This window comes from Sinohyriopsis cumingii, chromosome 7, assembly GCF_028554795.1.
Source record: "Sinohyriopsis cumingii isolate HCF-2022 chromosome 7, ASM2855479v2, whole genome shotgun sequence".
NCBI lineage: Eukaryota > Metazoa > Mollusca > Bivalvia > Unionida > Unionidae > Sinohyriopsis > Sinohyriopsis cumingii.
In genome coordinates, this window is record NC_142967.1 from 57,401,230 (window position 1) to 57,426,678 (window position 25,449).

The 25,449-nt window shown below is 35.6% G+C and overlaps 1 protein-coding gene across 1 annotated transcript in view; it reads right to left on the reverse strand.

Annotated features, from left to right (window-relative positions):
* The window catches only part of LOC149795321 (pre-mRNA-splicing factor SLU7-like), a 50,672-nt gene that overhangs the window by 11,878 nt on the left and 13,345 nt on the right, over positions 1–25,449 (reverse strand). Inside the window, exons 4-11 of the mRNA XM_089965087.1 lie at positions 23,000–23,080; positions 19,696–19,860; positions 17,608–17,685; positions 14,604–14,729; positions 12,911–13,008; positions 10,519–10,586; positions 3,018–3,214; positions 613–717 (exon numbers count right to left, since the gene is read on the reverse strand). Of these exons, the coding sequence (XP_089821213.1) occupies positions 613–717; positions 3,018–3,214; positions 10,519–10,586; positions 12,911–13,008; positions 14,604–14,729; positions 17,608–17,685; positions 19,696–19,860; positions 23,000–23,080 (918 nt within the window). The remainder of the gene's footprint in view (positions 1–612; positions 718–3,017; positions 3,215–10,518; positions 10,587–12,910; positions 13,009–14,603; positions 14,730–17,607; positions 17,686–19,695; positions 19,861–22,999; positions 23,081–25,449) is intronic.

A 25,449-nucleotide genomic window follows, 5' to 3' on the forward strand; every position in this document is an offset into this window, starting at 1 on the left:
GTATAAGCACAGGTTTAATCATCTGCCAAATCTATACATAAACCTACATGTAGCCTTCTTCTAAGTCAGTCTCTAGAACTATGTCTAGTTATCTGGTAAATCTATGTCCAAAACTATGTCTCAACATCTGTTAAAACTGTCTAAATTTAAGTCCAATCATCTGCTAAATCTGTCTAAACCTATGTAAAAAATTCTGGTAAGCTTATGCCTAAAAGTTCGTCTCATTATCTGCTAAATCTGTCTAAACCTATGTAACAAATTCTGGTAAGCTTATACCTAAACATTCATCTCATTATCTGCTAAATCTGTGTCTAAACCTATGTAAAAAAATTCTGCCATAAAAATATGTCTTATTATCTGATTAATCTAAATCTGAATTTACTTCCAGATATCCACTAAATCAATGTCCAACCAATAAATCAAGGTCCAGCCATCCACTAAATCAATGTGCAGTCATCACTAAATCTTTGCCCAAACCCATGTCTAACCATCTATTAAATCTATGTCAAAATATATGTCTAGATATCTGCTAAATCTATGTCAAGCCATCTACTAAATCTGTGTCAACTTGTGTCTGACCATCTATTAAATGCATAATAAACAAAAACTTACAGTATGGTTGTTGATATAGACATCCTCTTCATATTTAGACCTGATGACTGGCTTTTCCTCGCCTTTGATGATTGTCCCATGTCTAGAATACTCTACATAGTTCTCCTGTGCACAGAAACATATTCAAGTAAGCTCTGAGAGCATCTAATAAAATAGGATATTAAACTGAATACAAATGTATACATCAGTCTAGAGGACTGCTGTCATTCACAAAATCTTGGTTCAAGATGCAAGGATATACTTTTATGTCAAACATGGGCCATAAAACAGTCATACTTTTATGAGGGAAAAAAAATACCTGACATAAGTGTTCCTATATTAAACAAGATGCCCATTAAATGTTAATTCGGCAACCCGTCGTTGGCTCGCAGGTCAAAAGCACGCCGACAAATACATGCAGCGAAATATGCCCGTCAAATGCGTGCCATCAAAAGAGCACAGCATAAACTATAAGATGTGACTTTGATAAATGTCCCATTTTAAATGAAATAAACTAATAGTCTGAATCACTGTTTCCAGTGAGCAGACATCAAAGTCATAATGTACACTCTTAATATTGAGTAGAAATAAAGTAAGTTTGAATAGTTTTTATTGAGCAGACATCAAGGTGTGTATTTACGCAGTATAAGCCTAGAAAACCATAAACACCAAGTTCATTTTGTAAAAATTGTAAAATCATATCTAGCCATGGAAAAGACTGAGTCGCAGAAGAAGAAAGAGCATATCATAACTGATGGATATCGCATTTTGAACAGTGATAGAAATAATAAACTGAAACTCATATTAATACTATTAAACATTTTTTAAATAGCGAATATTTGTTTATTTATTTGACATAATAACATTTAAAATTTATGCCTTGTGTGCTTTTGTCTTGCAAACTTTTGTTGGTGCTTGCTTTTGTCGGCCACCACAAAAGAACCGACAAACACATTTACAATGGCCTTAATTTCTAGAGTGCTTTTGTGGAGAGGTAACTAACATTTAAAATTTATGCCTTGTGTGCTTTGTCTTGCGCACTTTTGTTGATGCGTGCTTTTGTCGGCCACCACAAAAGAACCGACAAACACATTTACAATGGCCTTAATTTCTAGAGTGCTTTTGTGGAGAGGTAACTCTTTTAGCCCCCATTCAACACAGTGGTGAATCTGGGCAATAGATGGGTTTCCTGACCATATAAGTTGTCATCCATTCAGAAAATAATTTCTGGTTCAGATTATTGAGTGGAATTCCTGTTGTGAGCTGCTGTTTGCTACACCACTCACATATTTGGCCTCTTTCCATTTGACAGTGATAATCTCTTTGCTGGGGCATTGAGTGGCCGAGTGGTCTAAAGTGCTCTCTGTTACGGACCACTGCCATCTCACCTCTGTCTGCGTGGGTTCGAGTCTCGGATTCGGCCAATGTGGATATATGAGAAAGCTTGCCAGGAGCTTCTCGAGAGTCGGTGGTTCTTTCCGGGGATTTCCCGGGTTCTTCCTCCACCATTAATTCTGGCCACCATGTATAGCCTATCGTGTGCTGAAAAATGGCGTTAAACCCTACAACAACAACCTGTCCAACTTTTACAAAGTGACTGTAAAGTCAACTCTACAAAATCCTACAACAATCATTATGATGCACTCAAATGGAATGCTGTATTACGTCACTTACATATTCTTTTCCTGTAAATTTGCAAAGCACTATTGAATTGCCCTTTTCTGACCCAATATGTTTAAATGTTTAAAATAATCCCTTACATTTTTCAGTCAGTTAACATCATATTGAGTCACAGTGAGAAAGCCTGTTTTGCTTAACATCTTGCACCTTTTTTTAAAGTATAGTCTGGTCCAATAGCAAATTTTCTTAATTAATATGATGAATATGCTAGACAAGTTTTCAAATTGAAGAAACAATATGCTTCTTGAAAATCTGTCATATACATCTGCTATAAACTGAACATAATGAGAGTGTTAGTAAAGTACATGTTGGTCTACAAGGGACAAGTCACCTATTATGCTATTTTTATACAGTAGCCTTCTTTTCTAAAATATTCTCAAATTTATAGGAAATGTGGTATTAAAGAGATGATAATAAAAACAACAAAACTTTTAACTCATTTATTTTTTCCTTTTCTTAATGCATCTTCAGCATAATCCTTAAAAAGGCTAGTGTAAGATGTAATTCAGTGATAAATAACCTAATGATTATGCCAAAAGCATAATGGTTGTCAATATGTGTTTGTGATACATATTGGAAAATCATTACATCCCTAACAACTGGGTGCCTCATATGTACAATGTATAACATGTGGAGTTAGTGGCCAATCATTGAAATTCATCTACTGAACATGCCTGGCGAATATGACCATTTTGGAATCCTGCTCTGTAAGACAACAAAATGGGGAGACAAATATGTATGCATACTGTTTGAGCCAGCAGTAACTGTTTGGGTGGTGCCTCCAAGTATTCCTGGCCTCCATATTTGTCTAGAATGCTTTGCTTTGCTGTTGTCTTTGATTCAATCTTCCTTTTCTCCACCTCACGAGTCAGGAGTTCCAACTTTGTGGGGTCAGCCTGGACATGGATATCTGTACCATATTCGTAGGCCTCCCAGGCAAACACTGAAGTAGATTAAGATATCTAGGTACAAGTTTGATACATTTATTGATACAAAACACAATGTGTAGAATATTTAAAAAAAAGAAACTGATTAGAAACTTTCAATAACTTCGTTGACTGTACATGTAATCATATCCAAATTTTTACATGTAAAATTTGTATTAAATCATCATTTAAGCTCAATCATTGCCTTGGCACTAAAAGGTTTTTCATGTGCTGACTACCATCATATAATCAGTCCATCAATTCATGTTACAAACTATAAACAAGTAAGTAATTTAACAAATCTCTTCTCTTCATTAAGACTTCCTAAGGTAAAAATATCTAGACTTAGTATGCAATCAGAATTACAAGAAGAGGCCCTGGTAGTTGTCATAAGTGCTTGCCCATCCCACCTCTGTCTGCATAGGTTTGAGTCTTGGGTTCATCCAATTTGGATATGTGAGAAAACTGCTAGTAGCTTCCTATAGGTTTGTGGTTCTTACCAGGGTTTTCCCAGGTTCTTCCTCAACCAGTTACACTGGCCTCCATGTATTATGGCACTTATGTGCATATCTTGCATAGGGAAATGATGGTGTTAGACCCCAACAAAACAACAAGAATTTCAAGATTTTATGCAATCATGGCAAGGAGTTTCCATATTTTCTCACAACAGTCAGCCATGGTCAAGTTGAAAGCTGATTTATTAATTTTTATGAAAATACATAAGTGTGCATAAAAAATCTTTTTTCATTATCTCCACATTATAAATAATTTATCTGTGCATAACGCACCATCAACTGCAAACAGCAAACAAAGAGATGTGTCATGGTAAAATGAAGGGCAGATCTGATTCCCAGTGACTGTGCTTTATGTCTTCAGGTATATAAGAACAGACTCGCATCCGCAAGGCCATTATGTAACTGCAGATCTGGGATTAAGAAATGGGCACTTATGTGCATAATCAAGTGGAACATCCTTATTTCCTTCCAATGCAAGTCAAATAACTCTGACTCTCTGAAAGAGACTGAGGAAAACATACTTCTGGTAAGTTTTTGGTTAGGTGTATGAAGAAAATATCCTCACAGAAAAACTAACATTCAAAATATTATTCTATGACACTTCAGTCATCACTGAATTATCTGCATTTTAATTTTTGAGGTTACTTCTGAATACTTGGAAATAAATTCAAACAGGAAAATTTTAAGTCAATTGTTTCACTACAAATATTTCCTTGATCACAATATAAACTACACTACCTCTCAAATGAAGCCCTTCTAAAAGGTAAAAAATGACTTTCATTTCTATATCATAAAGACAATGCAAGCAGTATATATGTAAAAAAAACCTTATAAATACTATTTTAATTACTTCTCATTGCTAAAATTAGATGACAACCCATATACCATATATACTTGCTTATAAGTCAAGTACAACTCCCCAGACCAAGATCTATTCATGCATGTGTGAGGTATTAAGTAGAACAAAAATAATGTATATCCCTGTCTGCCAGCCATCATGCAATGGCAGGTCACCATTTATTTTTTTGCAGTTGGACTAAACTAATAAGCAAGTATAGACAGTACTAGATACTCTTATTAACAAGAGAAACCAATTTTGGGAGTAAAAAATGTTCATCAGATTATAATACTTTAGGAGTATGATAACTAACTTGAAAATTCAGCCCTCTGAAGCTAAAAGTTCAGCTAAAAAAGCCAAAATTTGCCTGATGATATAGGTGGGAATCAGAGTGATCTCTCCCTTAGATAGCAAATTTTTATGTAAATTGTGTTTCTCTGAGAATACTTACCTAATCACATTAATGTTAGGATATTAAGTCTGCTACCTCATTAATCCAGCCCTATTAAACAATGAAAATCATCTGTTTTGGACTATCTCATAAAGACAAAGGGCAATAACTCTTGCCCATTACCTGGTGTTATTTAACAGTGACATACTAATGAATGTGCTAACATGGTGTGGTGGTTGGGAGGGGTTTAAGTAATGTGATTGCAGAGGAAATGCTGAGCATCTGACCTATACCTCGGGTATCCTTCTAGAGAATGATGGATAGATTCCCCATGCGAACGATAACCTGTTTTTCTAATTACAAAGTGAGCCTATGGTTATTTGATATGTGACCCGTACAAATGGTTAAGATGATAATTACTGAAATCTTCTTACATACAGAATTTCACCGAAGAATCCAGTGAATCTGATAGGCTGTGTTGCTGGTTTAAATTGTATCTGGTGGTCATCTGGGCTGCCAACACTGGACCAACCAGACTCAAGGTTTGCCTATCAAGCTAAATCTTTGAGATAAAAACTCTAGAAGGTTGACTCTGCATGCCAGCCAACAGCTTCTACTACATCTCTGATCAAATGCATGGCTTGCAGATACTTCTCTAATCTCATGAGCAGTAATCTTCATGAGGCAAATCTGAGACCTCTGAGTACCCAAAAGTATAACGCATTTCAGCCATGAACAAAGGGCTTGTTGGGGTGATATCCTGTTTATTGGCTTTCACATGAAGAAAAAAGCACTTGCACGTCACAGACTGTCTCTCTTTGTTTCAAGAAGTGCTTGAGTGTGCTAATAGGACAATGCCTGGCTGCTGCTCTCAACCTGAGAACAAGTGAATGACAACTCTTTGATTACCGACAGATGGTAACCTATTTTTGATTTAAAAGCCCAGGTTGTTTCAAGAGGACACAGAAATATCAGATCTGATTTGATGTCAGGTTGGATTCACAGAAGGGGCATGCAGCTTGCTCATCCTGCAAGATGAAGCTAAAGCTATCAGAAAACCTGTTTTGTATGACAGTAACTTTATCAAAGTGTGGGCTATAGGCTCAAATTTATTTGAATTCAGCCATGTTAAAACCCACGACAGATTACATTTTGAAAACAGAGTGAACGATTCTGGATGATGGAGATCTAAATTGGCTAAATGATCTAACAGATTTTTATCATGCCTGATATCACATCAACCATGATGACAGAATGTGTCTCGTATCATGAGAGCCATAGCCTTTGATAGTAATTGGGGCCAACTGTTTCTGTTCAAAGAGCCAGTTGAGGGATTGAGGCACTCAGAGGGATGATGTTACTGATAGGGCACCTGTCCCTGAAAACATGCCACATTCCTTCGTCAGCTTTCCGAGTGAAGGGCCTTCTTGCTCTCAAGATTCTCTCCACAATCAGAGGTTTAAATTGTGTGTCTCTCAATGCTGTCTGGATAATAGTGAAGCGTGAAGATGAAGATCATGTTGGCAGGAAAGGAACACCTGTCACTGTGGATGCTTGAGGAGATTCAGGATGACCAGAATCTTCTGAAAGAGCTACAGCAAGATCAAGTAGATCGATAACCCAGGACTTGTCCCATCTGAGAGTGGCCAACAAAATCATCTTGCATTTCTGACCCCATAACTTCTGAATTATTTTTGGTAGGGTAGGAAAATGCCCACAATATGGAACTGAAGAGTAAAAGGTGAGCTACTTGTGACTGCACCTTGTTGCAAAAAGATTATTAGACACCCACAAAGTGTGCAGATCCGAATGAAGACGATTGATGGACAGACTATTCTGTGTCTAGGACTTGACCTTTCCTGGATAGAGTGTTGGCCAAGACAATGAGTCTGCCATGAATGTTTCTGATTTGTTCATTGATATGGAGATTGTTGCACCAACATAGAATCTGCCAAACCAGAAGACACAGGTTGGGTGATTTGAGAAGGTAGGTCACTACCACAAAGTAGTTGGACATAATGAGGACCATTTTGAGTAAGAGGCAATCCTTCCAGAAGTTAAAGGCATTGATGACAGCCTTCATTTCTAAAAGGTTGATGTGGAAAAGCCACTCACCTGGATCCCACATGCCAATGACAGTAGTGAAGTCTGCCAACAGATGGGCACTATAACAACAATTTACTGGTGTCAATACTTACTTTTATTTCTGTTTAGAGCTTCTCCAGTGAGATACCCTCTGATGTAGGAATGATCATATCTCAGGTGTGATCATGACTGTTTGATCAAGGGGACTTGAAATTTGTAACAGGTGCATAAAAAGAAGGCAGAGCAGGTTCAAGTCCACTGCCACAGACTCAATGAATTTTCCAATCCTGTCTATCTGAACATGAGGAAGCCATACCAGATTCAGGTTGGTGATATACTCCATACCCAGATAAACAAAAAGCTTGCATGAACAGAGGCTGGACTTCTCCCAGTTCACCAGAAGGCCCAGATAATCTAAAAGTGGAGAACATTATTGCCCTGGAGTAGAATAGAGCTCACCACTGGAGGATGTCATCCAGGTATGCTGTCGTTGTTGTACATTGGAACAGAGTGACGACGCAATCAATAATCTTGGTAAAAACCCAAGGGCCAAAGGATAGGACTTTGAATTGATAAATTGTGCCATGGTTAGTAAACTGGAGAAATTTCCACAATGCATTGTGGATAGGGATGGGAAAATATGCATCAGTTAGATCAAGATTGATTCTGTTGGATGGAAAGACTCACTGACCTCACCATCTCCATCTTGAATTTCGGTGGTGAAATAAATTGGTTGAGGCAACTCAGATTGACAATTGACCTCAACTTGCAGTTCACCTTCCAAATAAGAAATAGCCCTGAATAAAACCCTAGTAACTGTGGTCTTTGCACAATCTCAACCGCTTGTTTTTCAATGAGTGACTGTATCTCCTGTTGTAGAAAGGCATTTTTCTCCCAATCTGATGGTATTTATGTGAAGAGGGGAGAGGAGGAAAGGGGAGGGGGTTGGATAAATGAAATCTGAAGCCCCTCTGTATACGATTCCTTGTCACCAATGGTACAACTAAACAGATAGATCTGTCACTAAGATCACTGTGACCCCTAGCTGGCCAGACCATTTAATCAAGAAGGTCCCCATGCCAAGATAGTATGACGGCCAGTGATGGCAAAGAGGTATTATGAAATGGATCCAATGGATCTGGTACAACCCCCATGTATCCAGACTTACTGGCCTGAAGGCTATGCTCAGACATTTGTGGGAACTTATGGCCACTGGGCATCCTAAATTTGGTGACACTCCCCCAATGAGTCAGAAATTCCATGCAATGAACTTTTAGGGGACCCCAGTATTCCCCACAAGACTTGCAATGGAGGTTAACTTTAGATTTAAAAGAGGATACCAGTGTTATCCTTCCTCAACTTATTCCATCTTTCCTTCTCTTTTGATGCCTTTTGGACTATTGCTTTGAGCTTTTGCATTTCATGCATTTAGATGACATTTTTACTGAAACAGCACAAGAGAAAATAAAAGCATAAATTAGCAACTGAGCATGTTACTAACTCGCTAATACGATATCCCAGACTTCCTCTGTCTACGTCTTATACACACTGCCTGGCATACACGGTAAACGCTTAGTACATACAAGGGTCATGGTTGTCATCCTGCACATGAACTGTTTGCATTTCATGTATTTAGTTTACATTTCTACTGCAACAACACAAGATGAAAAAGAGACCAATTCAGCATGTTACTAATGCACTAATACTTTTGTCCAGACTTCCACAGTCCACATACTACGCATGGCAACGATGACGAAAACCTAGTACATATGATGCAAAAGTCATGGTTGACTTTCTTTGTTTTGAATCTTTCATGCATTAGTTGACATTACTAATGAAATGACACAAGAGAAAACAAAGTATAAATTATAGTTTAGTATGATACTAAATCACTAATACCAATCCCATTACTAAAGGAGTAAGCAAAAAGAGTGTTGCATTAACTCATAAATGAAACGAGTTTAATGGTAGCCTGTTGACATGTGGTCTTAAATAGACAAAGTACATACAGGTGACAAAGTCACTCAAATTTGGAAGAAATGGCTAAAAAAATGATGTATACAACCTGTAGAAGTATTATTTTCCAAATCAATAAATCCAAATTTAAAGTTGGATGGTCCAATTTTAACACACTGATAGCTTGAATTGTCAGAGGCAAAAATGTATGCTGTTATCAGTACAGAAACAAATTTAAAAAGTTAGTGACACCTGATGGTTGCAAGAGGAGGTAATGGGCAAGTTATTATCCTTTGTCTAAACTAGACAGAGAAAGACAATTTCATCTTTTTAGTAGGAATGGACTTGTGAGGTAGCTGGCTAATATACCTAACATTAATGTGATTGGGAAACATATTTATGGGTTGGGGCCAGATCAACTCTGTACTTCAGTTCATACTGTAGTGGCATTTACACTCTGTCAGTAGGATGTGACTGAAGGGTGGGTGGAAGGGTGTATCTGTGTTATGATTGGGTAAATATTACTGAAGAAACAAATTTTGCTCCATAAATTGGTTCCTTCTTCAAATGTGCTCCTGATCAGAACACCTCTGGAGAAAAAGTAATAGGTAGAATGAGTTACATTCTCTAACTCAAACGATGGGCCATCTCTGGTTTTCTAAGGTATGTGAGGTAGCTTCTAACTCCTAATATAACCAAGCTGGATGGAGAAATAACTCCACATGCCTAGATGCAGCATTAGGGAAAATGTTCCCCTGCAAATCCAGTGGAAGTCATAGTGTTGCATCTCTAAAAAGCTGTTGAATGACCTGGGAAGTTAGTCTTTTGTGCTGTTGCTATAGGACTCACCAGGTCTAACCAAGCCTTTTGGGATGCAAGATCTCAGAGGTAAAAGTTCGAGAAAGTTAATTCTGACTACCATCTCATGGCTTGTATGAGATCATTAGTGAATAGTTGCACCCAAATGCGATTTTGGTGATGACTGCCCTAAACTCATGAGCCAAAATGTGTAATGACTGAACTTGGATAAATTCTCTGAATGCTAAGCAAATGACCCATCTTATCCAGGATAGCCTGAGCTGCAATATAAAAAACCCAGACAAGATATCCGTCTAGCGTCAGCTTGTTTATTTTAAGTACCACTTCAAAGCCCTAACCATGTTCTGTAGACAGCCCTGAGGTTTGGAGTCTAATGTGGAAAGAGGTTTCAGCACAGAAGACTGAGAGTCTATGTGTTTGTGTCTGTAATCGAAAATGAAGGCCAGGTGCTGTCATGAGTGCAACTGGACCATCCTGATGGAACTGTAGTCTGGAATGACTGACAAGGAATGCATTTTGTTAATGTGCATGCAATATTAGCTTAAGACAACTGTTCAGCAAGTGATGGCTTGCAGAAAAGTCTAGGATTGCCCAAGAAAAATGAATGTAATAAAAATTAAGATAAAATATCCATAGCAGACCTTAAAAAAATATCCAGATGCCTCTCGTCTGCAGGCGAGACAATCAAATGTCAAGAATGAATGACTAAATACTCACCCTGTTTCTTTGCAAATTGTTGGGCATCACCTGAAAATCGGACAAAATTGTCACCCTGGTACTTCCACCTGTAGAAAAGTTAAAACGAGTTTCAAATACAGGAAAATATATTTATTGACACTTTCATTTCAAACTGGCCTGTTAAAAAATGACACATTAACAGTTTTTAGAAATTTTATTTTTAAAAATTAGAACTATAAAAAAAATGTAACCTCACTGTATGGAATAAAATACTTGGGATAATTATAAAATTGGGAAAATTATAAACACAAAACTTTTGGAAATCTGCAAAATTTAAATTCAACAAGTATGAAACATGCCTTCTAGATCTGTAATTTTATCACAAAAGAAACAAAAAATTCTAGTGAATATTATGACAAGGGTTCTGAGTAATGCCATGTCTCACTTTCCAATAGTTCTCTAATTTTTTAAAATAAAGAATCTTACACAAATATTCATTCTGAATTGACAATTATGAAACTAAGTGAATAATATTACCATTTTGTACTCACTTATATGTGTTAAAATGAAATACATTTAAACCCCTCCACAAAAAAACCTCTTGTAGCCGAATTTAATTGTCAGTATTGAGGTTTTCCATTACTTAGGACTTCCCAGATATGAAGTCTTTTTCTAAGTATTTATGTGAATTGTGAGAAAGAAAATGTAATTGTGAGAGAACATTTGTATATGTGTGTGCAAAAGTGCACAAATTAATTTTTTTTTGTTTTTTTTTTTAAATATTGATGAAAACTGTTGAACAATGTATGTTGCTTCAGAAAATGCCATGAAGTCGCATAAATAAAAACCATTGTTCCACATAGAAATAGTCCACATCTAAGAATAACATTTAAGGAATGAGATACTTTTATAACTTTACGACAATGTTAATCCATAATGTTTAAACATTTACATAAAATTCACAATGTTCCTTCTCTGAGTTTCTTCAGTGCAGGTTTTGGCACAGATTAATTCTCTCTGATTAGACAAATTTTAAACTGTAACAATAACTCTATCCTATAATGCTTCGCTGGTGGTTCTGACATCCTGACATGTGAGTGAAGACAAATGACAGTCATTGCTTCTTAAATGTATGTAATGAATTTTTTTCCTTTCAAAATCAGCTGAGTGATTTGAACTGTTTGGTTGGTCTCCATCAGTTTAGAACCAAAAGTGAGGCTTAATGCAGGGCAATAAAGTAAAGGGACCTAATTAAAAATAAAGAAACAAAAAATATTCTATTGATACAAACAAATAGCATCAATCATAATTAGACAAAAAGCAGACAATCTTTCTTAAATGACTTATCTAGAGGCATGTTGTTATTAATAATGTACCTTAAAATGTTTTTTAATCACTGTAGATTAGATGTCATCCATAATATGTCATTGTGTGTGCCAAGTACCATTTTAACCTTGTATGTCCTTGGCACATTTTACCATTAATAAGCCTACTACAGTATTTCCTAACTGTAAATAATCTGGTCCAGCAAATGACATAACTTATCATACATTTCCAAAGTCTTAAGTGAGTTTAGGTTCATGGAAAGTGTTTTACATGTAACACTTACATTTGGGATCAAAAAATTTAGTTCACTTTTTGGAGTAAAGGGCTTCAGTTCACTAAACAAAAATTATATTAAAGGAAATATGTGGAAGTATGAAAAAAATTCAGTCTTGGGGGAATTCCTGTATACTGTAAGGCAGTAGTAGTTCTCTTAAGGTATTATGATTGGGTAAGATATTTAAAGATGAAATTCCTGTATACTGAAAGTTTTGTTTTGAGAGGTTTCATTGTACATGCAAATGAATTTTTTTAAACCAAAGCCTAAAAGCAAATTTTTTGACAGTTCTTACCCCAAAGACAAATGGGCAACTGAGTGTATCACAGAATGAACTGTCTTAGCGACATGATGCTTCTGACCCCAAAGACAAATGGGCAACTGAGTGTATCACAGAATGAACTGTCTTAGTGATGTGATGCTTCATCAAATTATGATGAAAATCTGTAAATATCTGCAAATGAAAATCTTGCATGAAAAGCTAAAAATGGCTGATCTGCCAGCAACAGTACCACTGCTCTCAAAAAAGTGACTGAAGTAATTGCTATGTCTTTACTACTGATATGGACTTGACAAAAATCATGTGCAAGGAGAAAATTCTACAATGTAGTATCAACATTTATTGTGAAACCATGAAGAAGTTGGTTTATAGCGTCTGAAATACTAAATAAACAGAACATCAATAAGACCAGATGGTAATGGCCTGCATGTTCAGCCCCAACTCAAAAAGCTTAGAGAAAACCTAAACCAAAATTTTATGATGACTGTTGCCATTGTTTCTATGTTTTACCTGCTCATAAGAAAGGAAATTTTATATTTTGCTGCACTTACTCAGAACCTTCCTTGGGAGTTCCTTTCAATGGATTGTCACGCATGGACCTCGTTTTGGGGTCATAGTAGGCAGAGTTTGGATCTAGGTTATACAGGTACTGTAAGAAATGGATAAACCTTTCATAAATTAATTAAATAATAAATTAATTAGTGCATGGGTGAACAGGTTGGATGATGTTGTAAATCATTACTGTGTTTTATTACCAAAAAAACATTCCAATATTATTTTGTGTGCAAAAATTCCTTGCATAAATGTTTTTATTTCATGGGAAATGAATTCAGGAGAAGTCCTCTGTAAAAAAAATACTACCTCATAACATTTATAATTGGTCTTGACTTATTCCAAATACAACTTACATTTAAATTTAATCCTGCACTGTTACAAAAGAATTATGCACTACAAAAACTTAAAAACAGCATGTTTTCTTATGTGTCCCAGTTACTGATCACCTATCAATCCCACTATTTTAAGAATGTAACAGAAGGTACACTCTTTATATAGGTTAACTGCAGGGAGGCGATGAGGGTAGGTATGTGTATTATGATTGGGTAAATATTCGTGAAGAAATGCATTTAACTAGAAAAATTAGTTTCTTCTTTGAATACATTACCCAATCATAATACCTTAGGAGAATAGGTAAGAGGTAGGGGGAGATAAATCCCCTTATCCCTAAGATGCAATCTCCAGTCCCTTAGGCTATGTGAGACAGCTTCTGGATAACCCAACTGGAGAAGACTCTATCTGTCAGGGAGCAGGTTCACAATTGGAAAATTTTCACTCCTGCAAATCTAACGAATTCGTGAGCCTGTCTCTTCTGAAGCTGTCAAATGACCTGGAAAGGTTACCTGCTGCACAATGGAAATATATATATATATATTATATATATATATATATATATGCATATGCATATAGGGGAGATAAATCCCCTTATCGCTAAGATGCAATATATTCATGGGATTTGCGGCAAATCCCTGTACCAAGGGCAGATCACTCTTTTTTGCTAAAAGTTTTTAACCTGGGAGGACTGGATTTGCGAGAAAGTGGTTCTCCTAATGTATTATGATTGGTTAACATATTCAAAGAAGAAATCTTTTTGTGAAAATCTCATGTTGATAAGGACATTTGTTCAGAAAGATTAAAAACTGCAATACTATATTGGATGTCAGGTAGGTACCACTTTCATTCAGCATCAAATAGATAGGAAAATAAGTTTTTTGATGAAAACCCATACTGATATGACCATAAGTACAGAAGAGTAGTGATAACAAAACTTTATAGATGGTCACCATGGCAGCCATACATGATGCTATTTTATTTAGAACCAACATGACATAATAATCTTTTAATGAAAACTCCTTGTCAATGATAAGGTCTTTTGAAGATGGCCAGTGTGACAACCATAATGGATGTACAAGGGACACCATTTTCATATAGGACAATATAGACCTTTCTGATGAATGTATAAAGTTTCATGGCAATCTTCCAAGCAGTTCAGGAGGAGAAACAATAACAAAGCTGTGCATACAACAGATGGCAGAGAGACTGAGGAATGGATGCTAGAAGCAAGATGAAAGGCCATCACTTAAGTTCCCCTGGTTTTTGGGAAATGTATAATATTTTTACACTCATTCAATATATCTCTAATTTCTGTTAATTATGAATAGGTTCCATTATGTTCTTATGTTTCATTACCTTAGCTGTGTCTTCTCTGATACGTAAATTTCTCACTGTAATCCTCTGTTTTGTCTCAAATTTCTGTCCTGGCATATCCAAATCATCTGCATACTTATCGTCATCTCCATCGTCCCCTAAAACAACCTGAAACAGCAAACAGATCACTCGAGGCATTATTGTATGCCACAATGAGTAATGTAAATACTACATTATTCACCCCCCCCCCATGTCAATTGATTTGGTTAAAAACCATTTTTCTACTTTTAGTCCTGGTGATCTATGGAACCTGAAATCAACAGCTGCCTTTATTATCTCAAACACAAGCCATCTACATCATCTGGTCAAGTTTGTTTTGTGAAAACCATTTTCCTTCTGGGATGTCTGATCTTAACTTTTAACTGTATAATTGCCAAACCAATCAGTGTGTTCATTGTCTCAAAAGCAAACCATCTACAAAGTTTAGTCAAGATACACCATACTACATTAAATTAGTTTTGTGGAAATATTTTTTCCTTCTTTCAGTGCCTGTAACCTTCACTGTTGACCTTTTGATTCCCAAATGAACAGGCGACTTCCTTGTTTCTGATGCAAAGTTTGTTAAAAAATTAGGTGATAAGCCAATATTCTTCTTGTGTTACTGTGACCCTGACTGTATAACCTCAAAACCAACAGGTTTCTTTCTTACCAGTCCACTTACAAACTTTGCATTTGGTATACATTTTAAGTATTTTGTTGAGAATGATTTCCTTCTATCAATTACAATGGCCAAGACATCTGAACTTTTCAGCCCAAAATCAAAACCGAGAGGGTTCTTCCTTCCCCAAATTGCAAGATACTTACAAACTTTTGATACAGAAAATGTTGAAGACCTGAAGCTATTTTGCAGAAAATAAATAGATTCATATATGGATGGACATGATATGCTCCACCTTATGGTGGATGTATAAAAAACCAGGCCAATATATATCCTTTCCTTTCAAACTCTAATGCTTAACAAAAGTGCATCTTCAAGAAATATGCATACATCTCACAAAAACGTATGAAATGTTATGAATATCTATAATTTTTGTAAATTTTATTAATGACTGTAAGTTGTCATGATTATCTATAGTTAAATTTTGTGTATGTGTATAGGTTCTATTTTAAGGAATTAAAAATGACAAGACTGCAGTGGATCTATAAATAGCTATAATAAAATTATGAATAATAATATTAGTAGTAAACATGATGAAAAGTATGGGGTAATTTCTCATTGACTGGTAGGGGCATATGGGTTCTTTTACAATGTGGGATATTTGCAAATTGTCACATAAGAATAATAGTAAAATGTGTTTCCACTTCTTACACTTGTATATAAGTACATGGAGCTGCACAATTTTATTTCATATGTTGTTGTTGTAAAATCATTCTTCTGTTTAGATTTTATTTGGGAGGAAACATTTAGATTATTCATTGGATTAATATATAATACTGGGACTATTTTGAACTATTCAAAGGAGGTTTGGACAATGCCATTTTGATACGACAGAAATGTTGGTTGAGCAGAGCATTCAAGGATGTGAAATTCTTTGGGACTTGAAATAAACTTTTCAGGATTAATTTGGATTCAACTCAAATTATAAGTTGTTTTTACATTTTTATTTTATAACACTAATTAAATTACTTGTTACCTTTTACAAAACTTGATGGCTTTGCAATTAAATTACTTGTTAATTTTTACAAAACTTGATGGCTTTGCAACTTTCTGTTACTTAGTTTATGACCACAGTCATACCAGTGAACATGTACACACACACACAGAGCAGAAGTAATTTCCTGCAAAAATACACCCCATATTCAGCTGGTGAAATTTTCACTTACTTTGTATCTCCCTTTAAAAGCCAAAGTTGTTCCAGCCCTGAAGTGACTGACAAAAAGAGGTGGCACTTTTATGCATGGCACTTATTAAAGTCAATTTTCTGTTTGTTTCACTAAAGTTCAGCTTTGAAAGGTTTCATCATGGTGTTTTTTCCATATATAACACCCTTTTCTTTCTTGCATGTACTTTTCAAATTTTGTCATTTGGTTATTAAAGTAGAAAGCCTGGGTTTTACTATAATCTGTTAGAAGGCTATAGGAACAAAGTACAAGGATGCATATATGATCAAGGTTGGAATAGAATCTATCTCAGTATGTGTATGCTGTGTCATTTAAATAAAACATGTCTCAGTTACAAATAACACCATGATATTATTCTGAGATCGACTTAACATAAAATATTTCATCTGAGATTAATCCAGACAGAAAATGATTCAACTCTGCATAAATGTGATGCATACAAATGGGATTGGGATGCAATAAGAAAGAATGATGCACCAAAATTTGCCAGTTTTGCTCAAAATTAATTCTTTATAATTCTCTATGAAATGGGAATTGTTTGCAAAAGACCAAGGCCAAAATAATACTTCAGTTCTTTGTTCATATACAAAAGTCCATTTACTAGATCCCAATCATTTATATCGTGTACACTAACTGGTTTAGTGTTTTATGGCACAACAGCACATTTAGGTTATTCTGGATACATCATGGTAGCTGACAGGTTGGACTGATGGCATGATTCCAAGCCACACCCTTCTGGTCATGGGTGCAGCATGCTAAGCATTCAGCCACCATGGCTCCGACTCCTAAAATAAGTGCAAATATAGCCAGTGCTGGTGACAATTCTGGCTGCTGTATTAGCCTGTTTTCTCCATTACTTGCCTAGCCACCACTATTGATAGTTTATATAGCACAGAATTAGACTAATGCACCCCATGTGCTCCATCTTATGTAAACAAAATGGTAAATGTATTATGATTAATATCATTAATTTAAACTTTAGATTTTTCAACTGCCCAACTGCTTAAAATTTGTGATGCTCAATAATGTTTCTAACTGTTTTTGCCAAGTGATATATCTTTGAGATAAAAGCATATTAAGCAAATATGAAAGTTATGTGAAAAATCTTGGTACTATAAAAAACTTGATCAGGTATTAATCTTACTTTGGGATTATCCTCTTCTTTAACCTCACTGTTTAGCATCACCTGTTCTAGTTTCTGCTCCTTCAACATCCTCTTGGCCTGCAAAAGTGGAGTAAACTTAACATAAAATAACAAGTAATCCAAATTCCTAGGAATGGGTTATTGGACCAAATGCTGAAATAACACTGTCATGTTTGCAAATTAAATGACAAGATTACATGCTGACTGCATATCTTGGTCATGAACAGACTCTTAATTTTCTCATAAGCATGTGACATACGCAATGCAATGTAAATAAAGTAACTAAAATTTTAAAGATTGAATATTCATTATACAGGACTGTATATAAAGACATAATTTTAATGTCTTGAGTAGAATTAAAAATGATGACCGCTAGGGCAAAGAAAGAATATTGGCACCATTTTCTGAACCATGTAATTCTGCCTGGCCTCTTTATTATTCAACGGCTTACATGTAACACTCATGTGCAACTGAATTTGGATCTACCATCAAAATGTAAAGCTGAATGCATCCATCACATATTTGCCTGTAATGAATATGGAAATCACTATGTGAACTTGACCTGTGACCCCTTTTGCCTATGTACCAGTAAAGATGCTCAACATTTCTTGCTGAACTTGGCTGCCAAACTGATGCCAATCTATTTATGTGGGAAGGTACATGGTTGAGAACTTAAATTTTGTCCACATATAACATTAAATTTTGTGCACAAACTATTTTTGTTATTTCACTAACAGTGACATTTTCTTTGACCCAAAATTTAAAGGCTTTTCTTTTACCCCTAATGCATCCAATCCACAAATTTTGTGATACAGAACTAATGTAATTGTGCAATAAGTGTTTTCAATCCAAGTACCTCTGACCTTGGTTTATGACCCAGACAAATAAATACCACAAGTGCAAGCACAGTCTGGTAAGTGTTAATGGTGGAGGACTCAAGCTATTGTGTGGAAACAAAATTGGAAACAGACAGAAGACATCCTAATAATAGTACACCTCATCTTTTGACAAGCATGCAAAAAGTGCAAAATCTTCAAAGTACAAAGCCACGTTTTTTTATGGACTGTTCATTTTTACAACATTCAAGACGTATTCAGATTGACCATCATCAATGATTGCATCACAGGCCAATAAAGTTACCTCCATAAGCCTGTTCTAAATCTCAGCACCTGCAGGAGATCAATTACACATGGTAAAATAATATACAAAAGGGTAGATCAGGCCTATTATAAATCTCTAAACATGCTGGACATCAATTACACATGGTAAAATAACAACATAAAAAACACTGGTGGCATGGATGAATCACAAATAATGAAATCTATAAATTCATTGTATTCATGGAATGCCAATCATTGTAAATTATTGTGGGTCCTTCAACATATCTCAACACAAATTTAATACAACCAGTAGCATCTGAAAGAAATACCAAAATGCAGACCCTAATCAAGAAATTGATCTCAGTAGAAATGTAAGCATGTATCACTGACATGTAATATATGGGACACAGTGACAGTTTTCATTAGGTAAAGAAAAATCAGTTATCTGTGTATATGTGTGTGTGTGATTTTTAATGTAGCTTTAACAATTTACGGTCATATCGCTATGATGTCTGCAGTGTGACAGTTAATAGTGATGTCTAGCACTGGGCCATCATGCCGCAGACATGTAGCATGATGTCCCACCCAGTCAAATTATCCTGACACCAGGCCAACCAGTCCTAAAACTAACCTCTTAATACTAAGCACCAAGCAAGGCAGCTGTTAGTACCATTTTTATAAGTCTTTGGTATAACTCGGCCGGGGATTGAACCCACAACCTCTCGCATCCAAGGCGGTTGCATCAGTTATCTGAAAAACTAATCTGAATAAACTTCAAGCCTCCCAATGGGCATGGATAATCAATGCATTACTGTATTATTTGCTCCATGTACCTGCAAAATTAAGCAGATTTTGAAATGCTTTAAGCAAGGTTTCCAAGTCAAGAATTCAATTTTGGTGACCTGACAATTTTTTAAAATTAAACTATGATACAATATTATTTTCTTACATAATGAGTAATTACATGTAATAATAAACACTACCATACCGCTTCAATATGTGCATACTCCTCCATGACTGTGTGATGGTCCTCTACATCATAACCATTCCATCGATCTCTCTTGCCCTCGTAGTCAAAGCTCAAGTCGTTTTGGATGTACTCATCTGGAGCAAAGTTTTCACCTGAAAACTTGGCACCAATTTTTCTTGGTCTCTGAAAATGACAAAGTAGATACTTTGTCACAAGCTACATTTACATGTTTTGTGACATGTCACAATTATCACATTCATTTTTGTCACATGAACCACTTACTTTTTGTCACATATCACATTTATGTTTTGTTGCATGTCACATATATCACACTTGTACATTTTGTCCCTTGAGTAACATTTATATATTTTGTCACATGTCAAGATTATCATTACTGTCAATTATTCATATATTTCTGTGACCATCACTTTTCAAAGTTTTATGAAAATTTACATTTTGAATACTGAAATTTGTTGATTTGGGAAGGAGTCCTACTGTTTTCAAAGCAGAATTACTATTTGTTGCATCTTTTTATTTGTGGCTCGTAGCAAATATGACAACCATTAAAACTGATATGCCAAAAATATAGTGAATTCACTGCATTACTTTTCTGTTTTACCAATTTTCTTAACACTGAACAATTTGTGTATATGATATTGAAATGAATTACATTTTTTTAAAAATCCACAAGTGGATTAACTCAACCTGGTCTTTATGGTTTGCAATAAATACATGAAAACTTATATCCTGCAGATAAAGGAGAATCCACCATACTGGATTGGTGATTGAAAAAGAATACATGAACATTCGTAATTTTGTGATCTGAACTTTAGTAACTGATAGTGGTAGACATTAATGTTAAATATCAATATATTATGGCATATATCATACGAATCTCCTGAAGATGAATATCCATCACAGAGTTAATATTAGCAAGAAGAAAAAAACTTTAACAAAAATCTTCAAAAGATTTTCTATTGCTGTGACCTTGACCCTAAGCTCAAAGGGTTGAAAGCATGTATCACATTATGTACTGTCTAAGCTTCATAATGAATTCTGCAGTATGGTGAAGAAATATTTTGCTCCAACATACAAATCAACCTATTTATCTCACTGTATGTGAATACGAAATTTAAAGCACATCTCTGAATGTAAAGTCAAATTTATTCTTAGCAACCAAGCATAAAGCTAAGTGGCCAGCACTCTCCTTCTTTTATCATTTACTTTGCAAATCAATAGTGGTACACATATATATATATATATATGTGTGTGTGTGTGTGTGTGTGTGTGTGTGTGTGTAGTATGTACACTGTATCAATGATATACCACAAGACACAAGATGTATAAATTTTTCATTAAAAGGAAATGAAGCTTGTCAAGTTTCCTTTTTAATGAAAAATTTATACGAGTGGTATATCCTTTATACAGCGTACATACTATACATATATTTTATTTATATCACATACAAATACACATATTTGCACTTTGAATGGAGTTATGATATGCTCTGGACAACTGTGTATTGACCGAGTGAATGAACTCCTCACATCCCTGCTAGTGTGGCAGCCACCAAATGTAGTTATATGATTTTTCTTGTTTACAATCATATAAGCAAATTGATAAGTTGATTGTTTTCTTTTTGAGTTTCTATATTTATTCACATTTATTAAATCAATATAAGACTCATGATTTTGACATGAAATATGATTTTTATGAAGAAAGTAATGCACTACAAACATGGTTAGCTTCTTGTACACTGAATCTGAACTGTCAGGCATTCACGTACTGGCATGTGGAAATTAGCATGGTATAGAAACTAAGCGAAATGATTTAACAACAAGAGGTAATTAAAACATTTTAATATATTGACAGTTCATCTAAGTCATTATTCTGCTTTAATTAACATTTCTAAAGACTATAAAATTCTCTCTCTTCTCCTTTGGATGGTATGACCAAACTTTATCATCATTCATAGGTCCAGAGACATCATCATATGACACAAGCAATAATCCCCAATGCTTGTATTATCATGGATTTTCACCCATATCTATCTATGATAATCGGAGGGGGGGGGGGCAGGGGCAACTATTTGGACATTTTTATATTAATTAATAATCAATTTTTAGAACATTATAATAGGTTTAAGAAACAACAACGCATTAAATATACTACATTAACTACATTATGTATGCCTCGTAACCAACAAATTTAACATATAGGCCTAGTGTCGACAGGCTATTGCAACTACACATCATTGATATTATGAACACTGTAGATAGATCCCAAGGAAAGTGTAAACATACCGTTACAATGAACCAGATGAATGTAGCCTACTTGGTACAAGTTTAGTTTTAATGTTTTCATCCAGCACAATATGTTTTCTCTCTCACTCCAGAGTTTTGCATATTTTGTCCCTTACACATAAGAGGGGAGAGGGGAATAGAAAAAAGAAAGGATTCTGATGAAATTGTGTACATTTTAATTTCATTTAGAAAACTGGGACTATTAATACCTTTTATCATTATTTTCATATGTCATTTATGATTAATGAATGAGTATAAATTCATCATTGATCTACAGGCCTGCAGTTGAAAGAATATTTATATCTTCTTATGTATTCAAATTATTGCACCATTGGTGGATCACAATTTGATATACCAATAGTATTGGTATATCAATTTGGTTTATATCAACACTTTAAATGCCATATTATTTTTAATGTGTGTGGTATATATATATATATATATATATATATATATATATATATATATATATAATTTGATTATCAATATAAACAAATCTTAAAATTACATTTCTCACATATGTGAGAACTGAAATAAATATCTTGTATTTGTGGGTGTTAATGATGGTTTTAATGTCACATATACAAGTTCTATTGGTGAAATATCACATATTCATATTGCAACAGTAAATCCCTCAACAATATCCTTACTGTTGTTGTTATTGTGGGTTTAATGCCATTTTTCAGCACACGATAGGCTATGCATGGCGGCCAGTATAAATGGTAGAGGAAGAACCTGGGAAAACCCCTGGAAGAACCACCAACCCACGAGAAGCTACTGGCAAGCTTTCTGACATTCCCACATTGGCCGAATCCTAGACTCAAACCCACGCAGACAGAGGTGAGATGGCAGTGATCCATAATGGAGAGCGCTTTAGACCACTCGGCCACTCTGGCCCCCAACAATATCCTTAAATATTCCTAAAACAATTATTGGAATAATTTTGAAAAAATATACATTTCTGAAAAGACATTATAATATAGAAGCTAATAACATCCCTTTCAACTGTGGTAACATACCTCCAAGCAATCTTTCTTTGTATGAGTCACAGCTCCACAGTTTTCACAGGCTCCCTTTCTGAATTTTGTGGCTACTGAACCCTGTAAAATTAATGAAAATAGAAAATGAAGTGTTACTAAGATCCTGTAAATCATAGTTGGTTGGACTGATTCCATGAAAAGGCCTGACTGTTTGAACAGCTGGATGGCCACTGACATTTAGACGAAAATGGTGCAGTTTTATTATACATTAGATCCAATGGATCCAGTACAAACCCGATGCATCCAGACTTACAGGCCCAAAGACCATGCTCGGACATGAGGGGGACTTATCCCTACTGGGCTGCCTAAAACCGGGGAACACTGCCCCAATGAGTTGGAGTTGGCTGGGCCATCTTCTCAAAAGGTCTTCGGTGCTGGACAGTCGGTAACTGCTGTATGGCCAGAAACTGTGCAGTGGTATAAGGAGGTGGATCCAATTGATCCGATGCATACCTAATGCGCCCTTAGTTACAAGCCCAAAGACCATGCTCAGACATGCAGGGGGACTTACACCCTCTGGGCTGCCTAAAATTGGGGAATACACCTCAATGAGCTGGTAATGCCAACAATGAACCATAAATTGTCTTCCTTGACTGACTCCATCTTCCTGTCCCTTCAGTGCTGAATGGATTATGGCTTTGCACCCCCTCACCAAGTGTAATGATTTCAAATACAGTCTTTACATAATGTGCCAAAACAAACTTAAACTAAATGGAAAAAGAAGAACTAAACAGGAATATACAACTAATGTACATGCATACACAAAGTTAGCTTCCTCAACCAGGGGTTGGGTGAGATTTATTACAGCTGTACAAATGTATAAGCTTTCATCTGTATGTTTGCCAGTAGGCAGCACAAAAGCTCTCCTCTACTATGTGTGCTAACAAATAACATGTTCGATTATATTATATTTATACTTGCAGATTCAATATGAAAAATCCTTCTATTTTTGCTTTTAAGCAAATAGTTGCAATGTATAAGAACATTGAAAAATACACTGCTAAGGTAAATAAAAAAGAGGACCAATTTCTTCAAAAATGGACCTCAACAATGAACATTTAACTTGTCTCTGACTTGAGGGTAAACAGGAACAAAATACTGTAATATCACAAAAGCCATGTCACCTAGATTGTGTGCCATATGCATGTGTATATGCGTGTGTGTGTGTGTGTTTTTCTTTTTTACTTTCTCTGTAGATTATATTTATTATCCCTAGATTATCTGATAACCAGAAATGTTTGATTGTAAGGTGACCCTGGGATGGTTCCCCGACCCATTGGTCAACCTATTACGGGGTTAATAAAAAAAATAAAAAAAAAAAATATGTTCGATATATTCAACTTTATCTCAGAGAAAGTATAATATAGGAGCCAACTCTTCCTGGTAAAATATTTTTCGTCAAGAATACTTACCCAATCATAATACCTAAGAAGAACTTCTACCTCACAAATCCAGCTCTCCCAGATACTACTTTTGGCTAAAGGGAGCTAAATGTTGTCTGCCAACCCATATGACACAATGGTCTGGAGCATTGGTTCCACCTTCTCAATTGAGATAAGTCACTACTGTAGAGTTGTTGGACAGATTGAAAATTCCCTTGCCATTTAAACATTCCTGCCACAAGTGAAAAGTTTTCACAATAATATTCATCTGCAGAAGATTGATATGCAGATGGCATTCCTGGCAAGACCATGCACTGCTGGCTTCCTGAAAGAATGGTAGTAGGTGGGCTACCCCAATCCGATTAAAATAAGATCTCCTTTGTCTGATAAAAAGGTCTGGCAATGACCGCTTTGGGGTCATGTTGTGGTGACCTTCAAATCAGCCAATGGAAATGCAGCTTTCAAAATTCTGAAAGTGAATTAAATCATTCAGTACACACTGATGCTCTTCATTCACACTGCTCATTCTCCAAATGCGAAGATACAAGTTTTCATCTGATTGGTTGATAAAATTATTGATTATGGTAATAATAAGTCACTGTCAGACCTTCATGTGTAACAGTGGCGATCTGATTTTAATTAGATTGTGGCTCCCCAGTCTTCTGTACTTGCCATGGTACAGACTGTAATCTCAGGCGATAGTACATGCAGATTTATACCTGCCGTGAACCAAGCTGGATGCCAAAATTCCATAGATGGTGCCTCAAATGTGCATAGATGGGGAGAGGTTGATCCAGTGGGCAAACTTTTTGACATCCATTGGGACAGAAGGGGAGAGGTTGGTCCAGTGGGCAAACTTTTTGACATCCATTGGGACAGAAAAATTATTTGCAATGGGCACATAAAAAAGTGACCAAAGACAATGCGGTCCACCACTGCAATGAGCAAGCTTAGAAGGTGAATGAATTCCCATCGAAAGCCGGCATGGTTTGGATTTTCAATGCCTGATCTTATTTTTTGTTCAGATGATACTAGGTTGATTTTTTT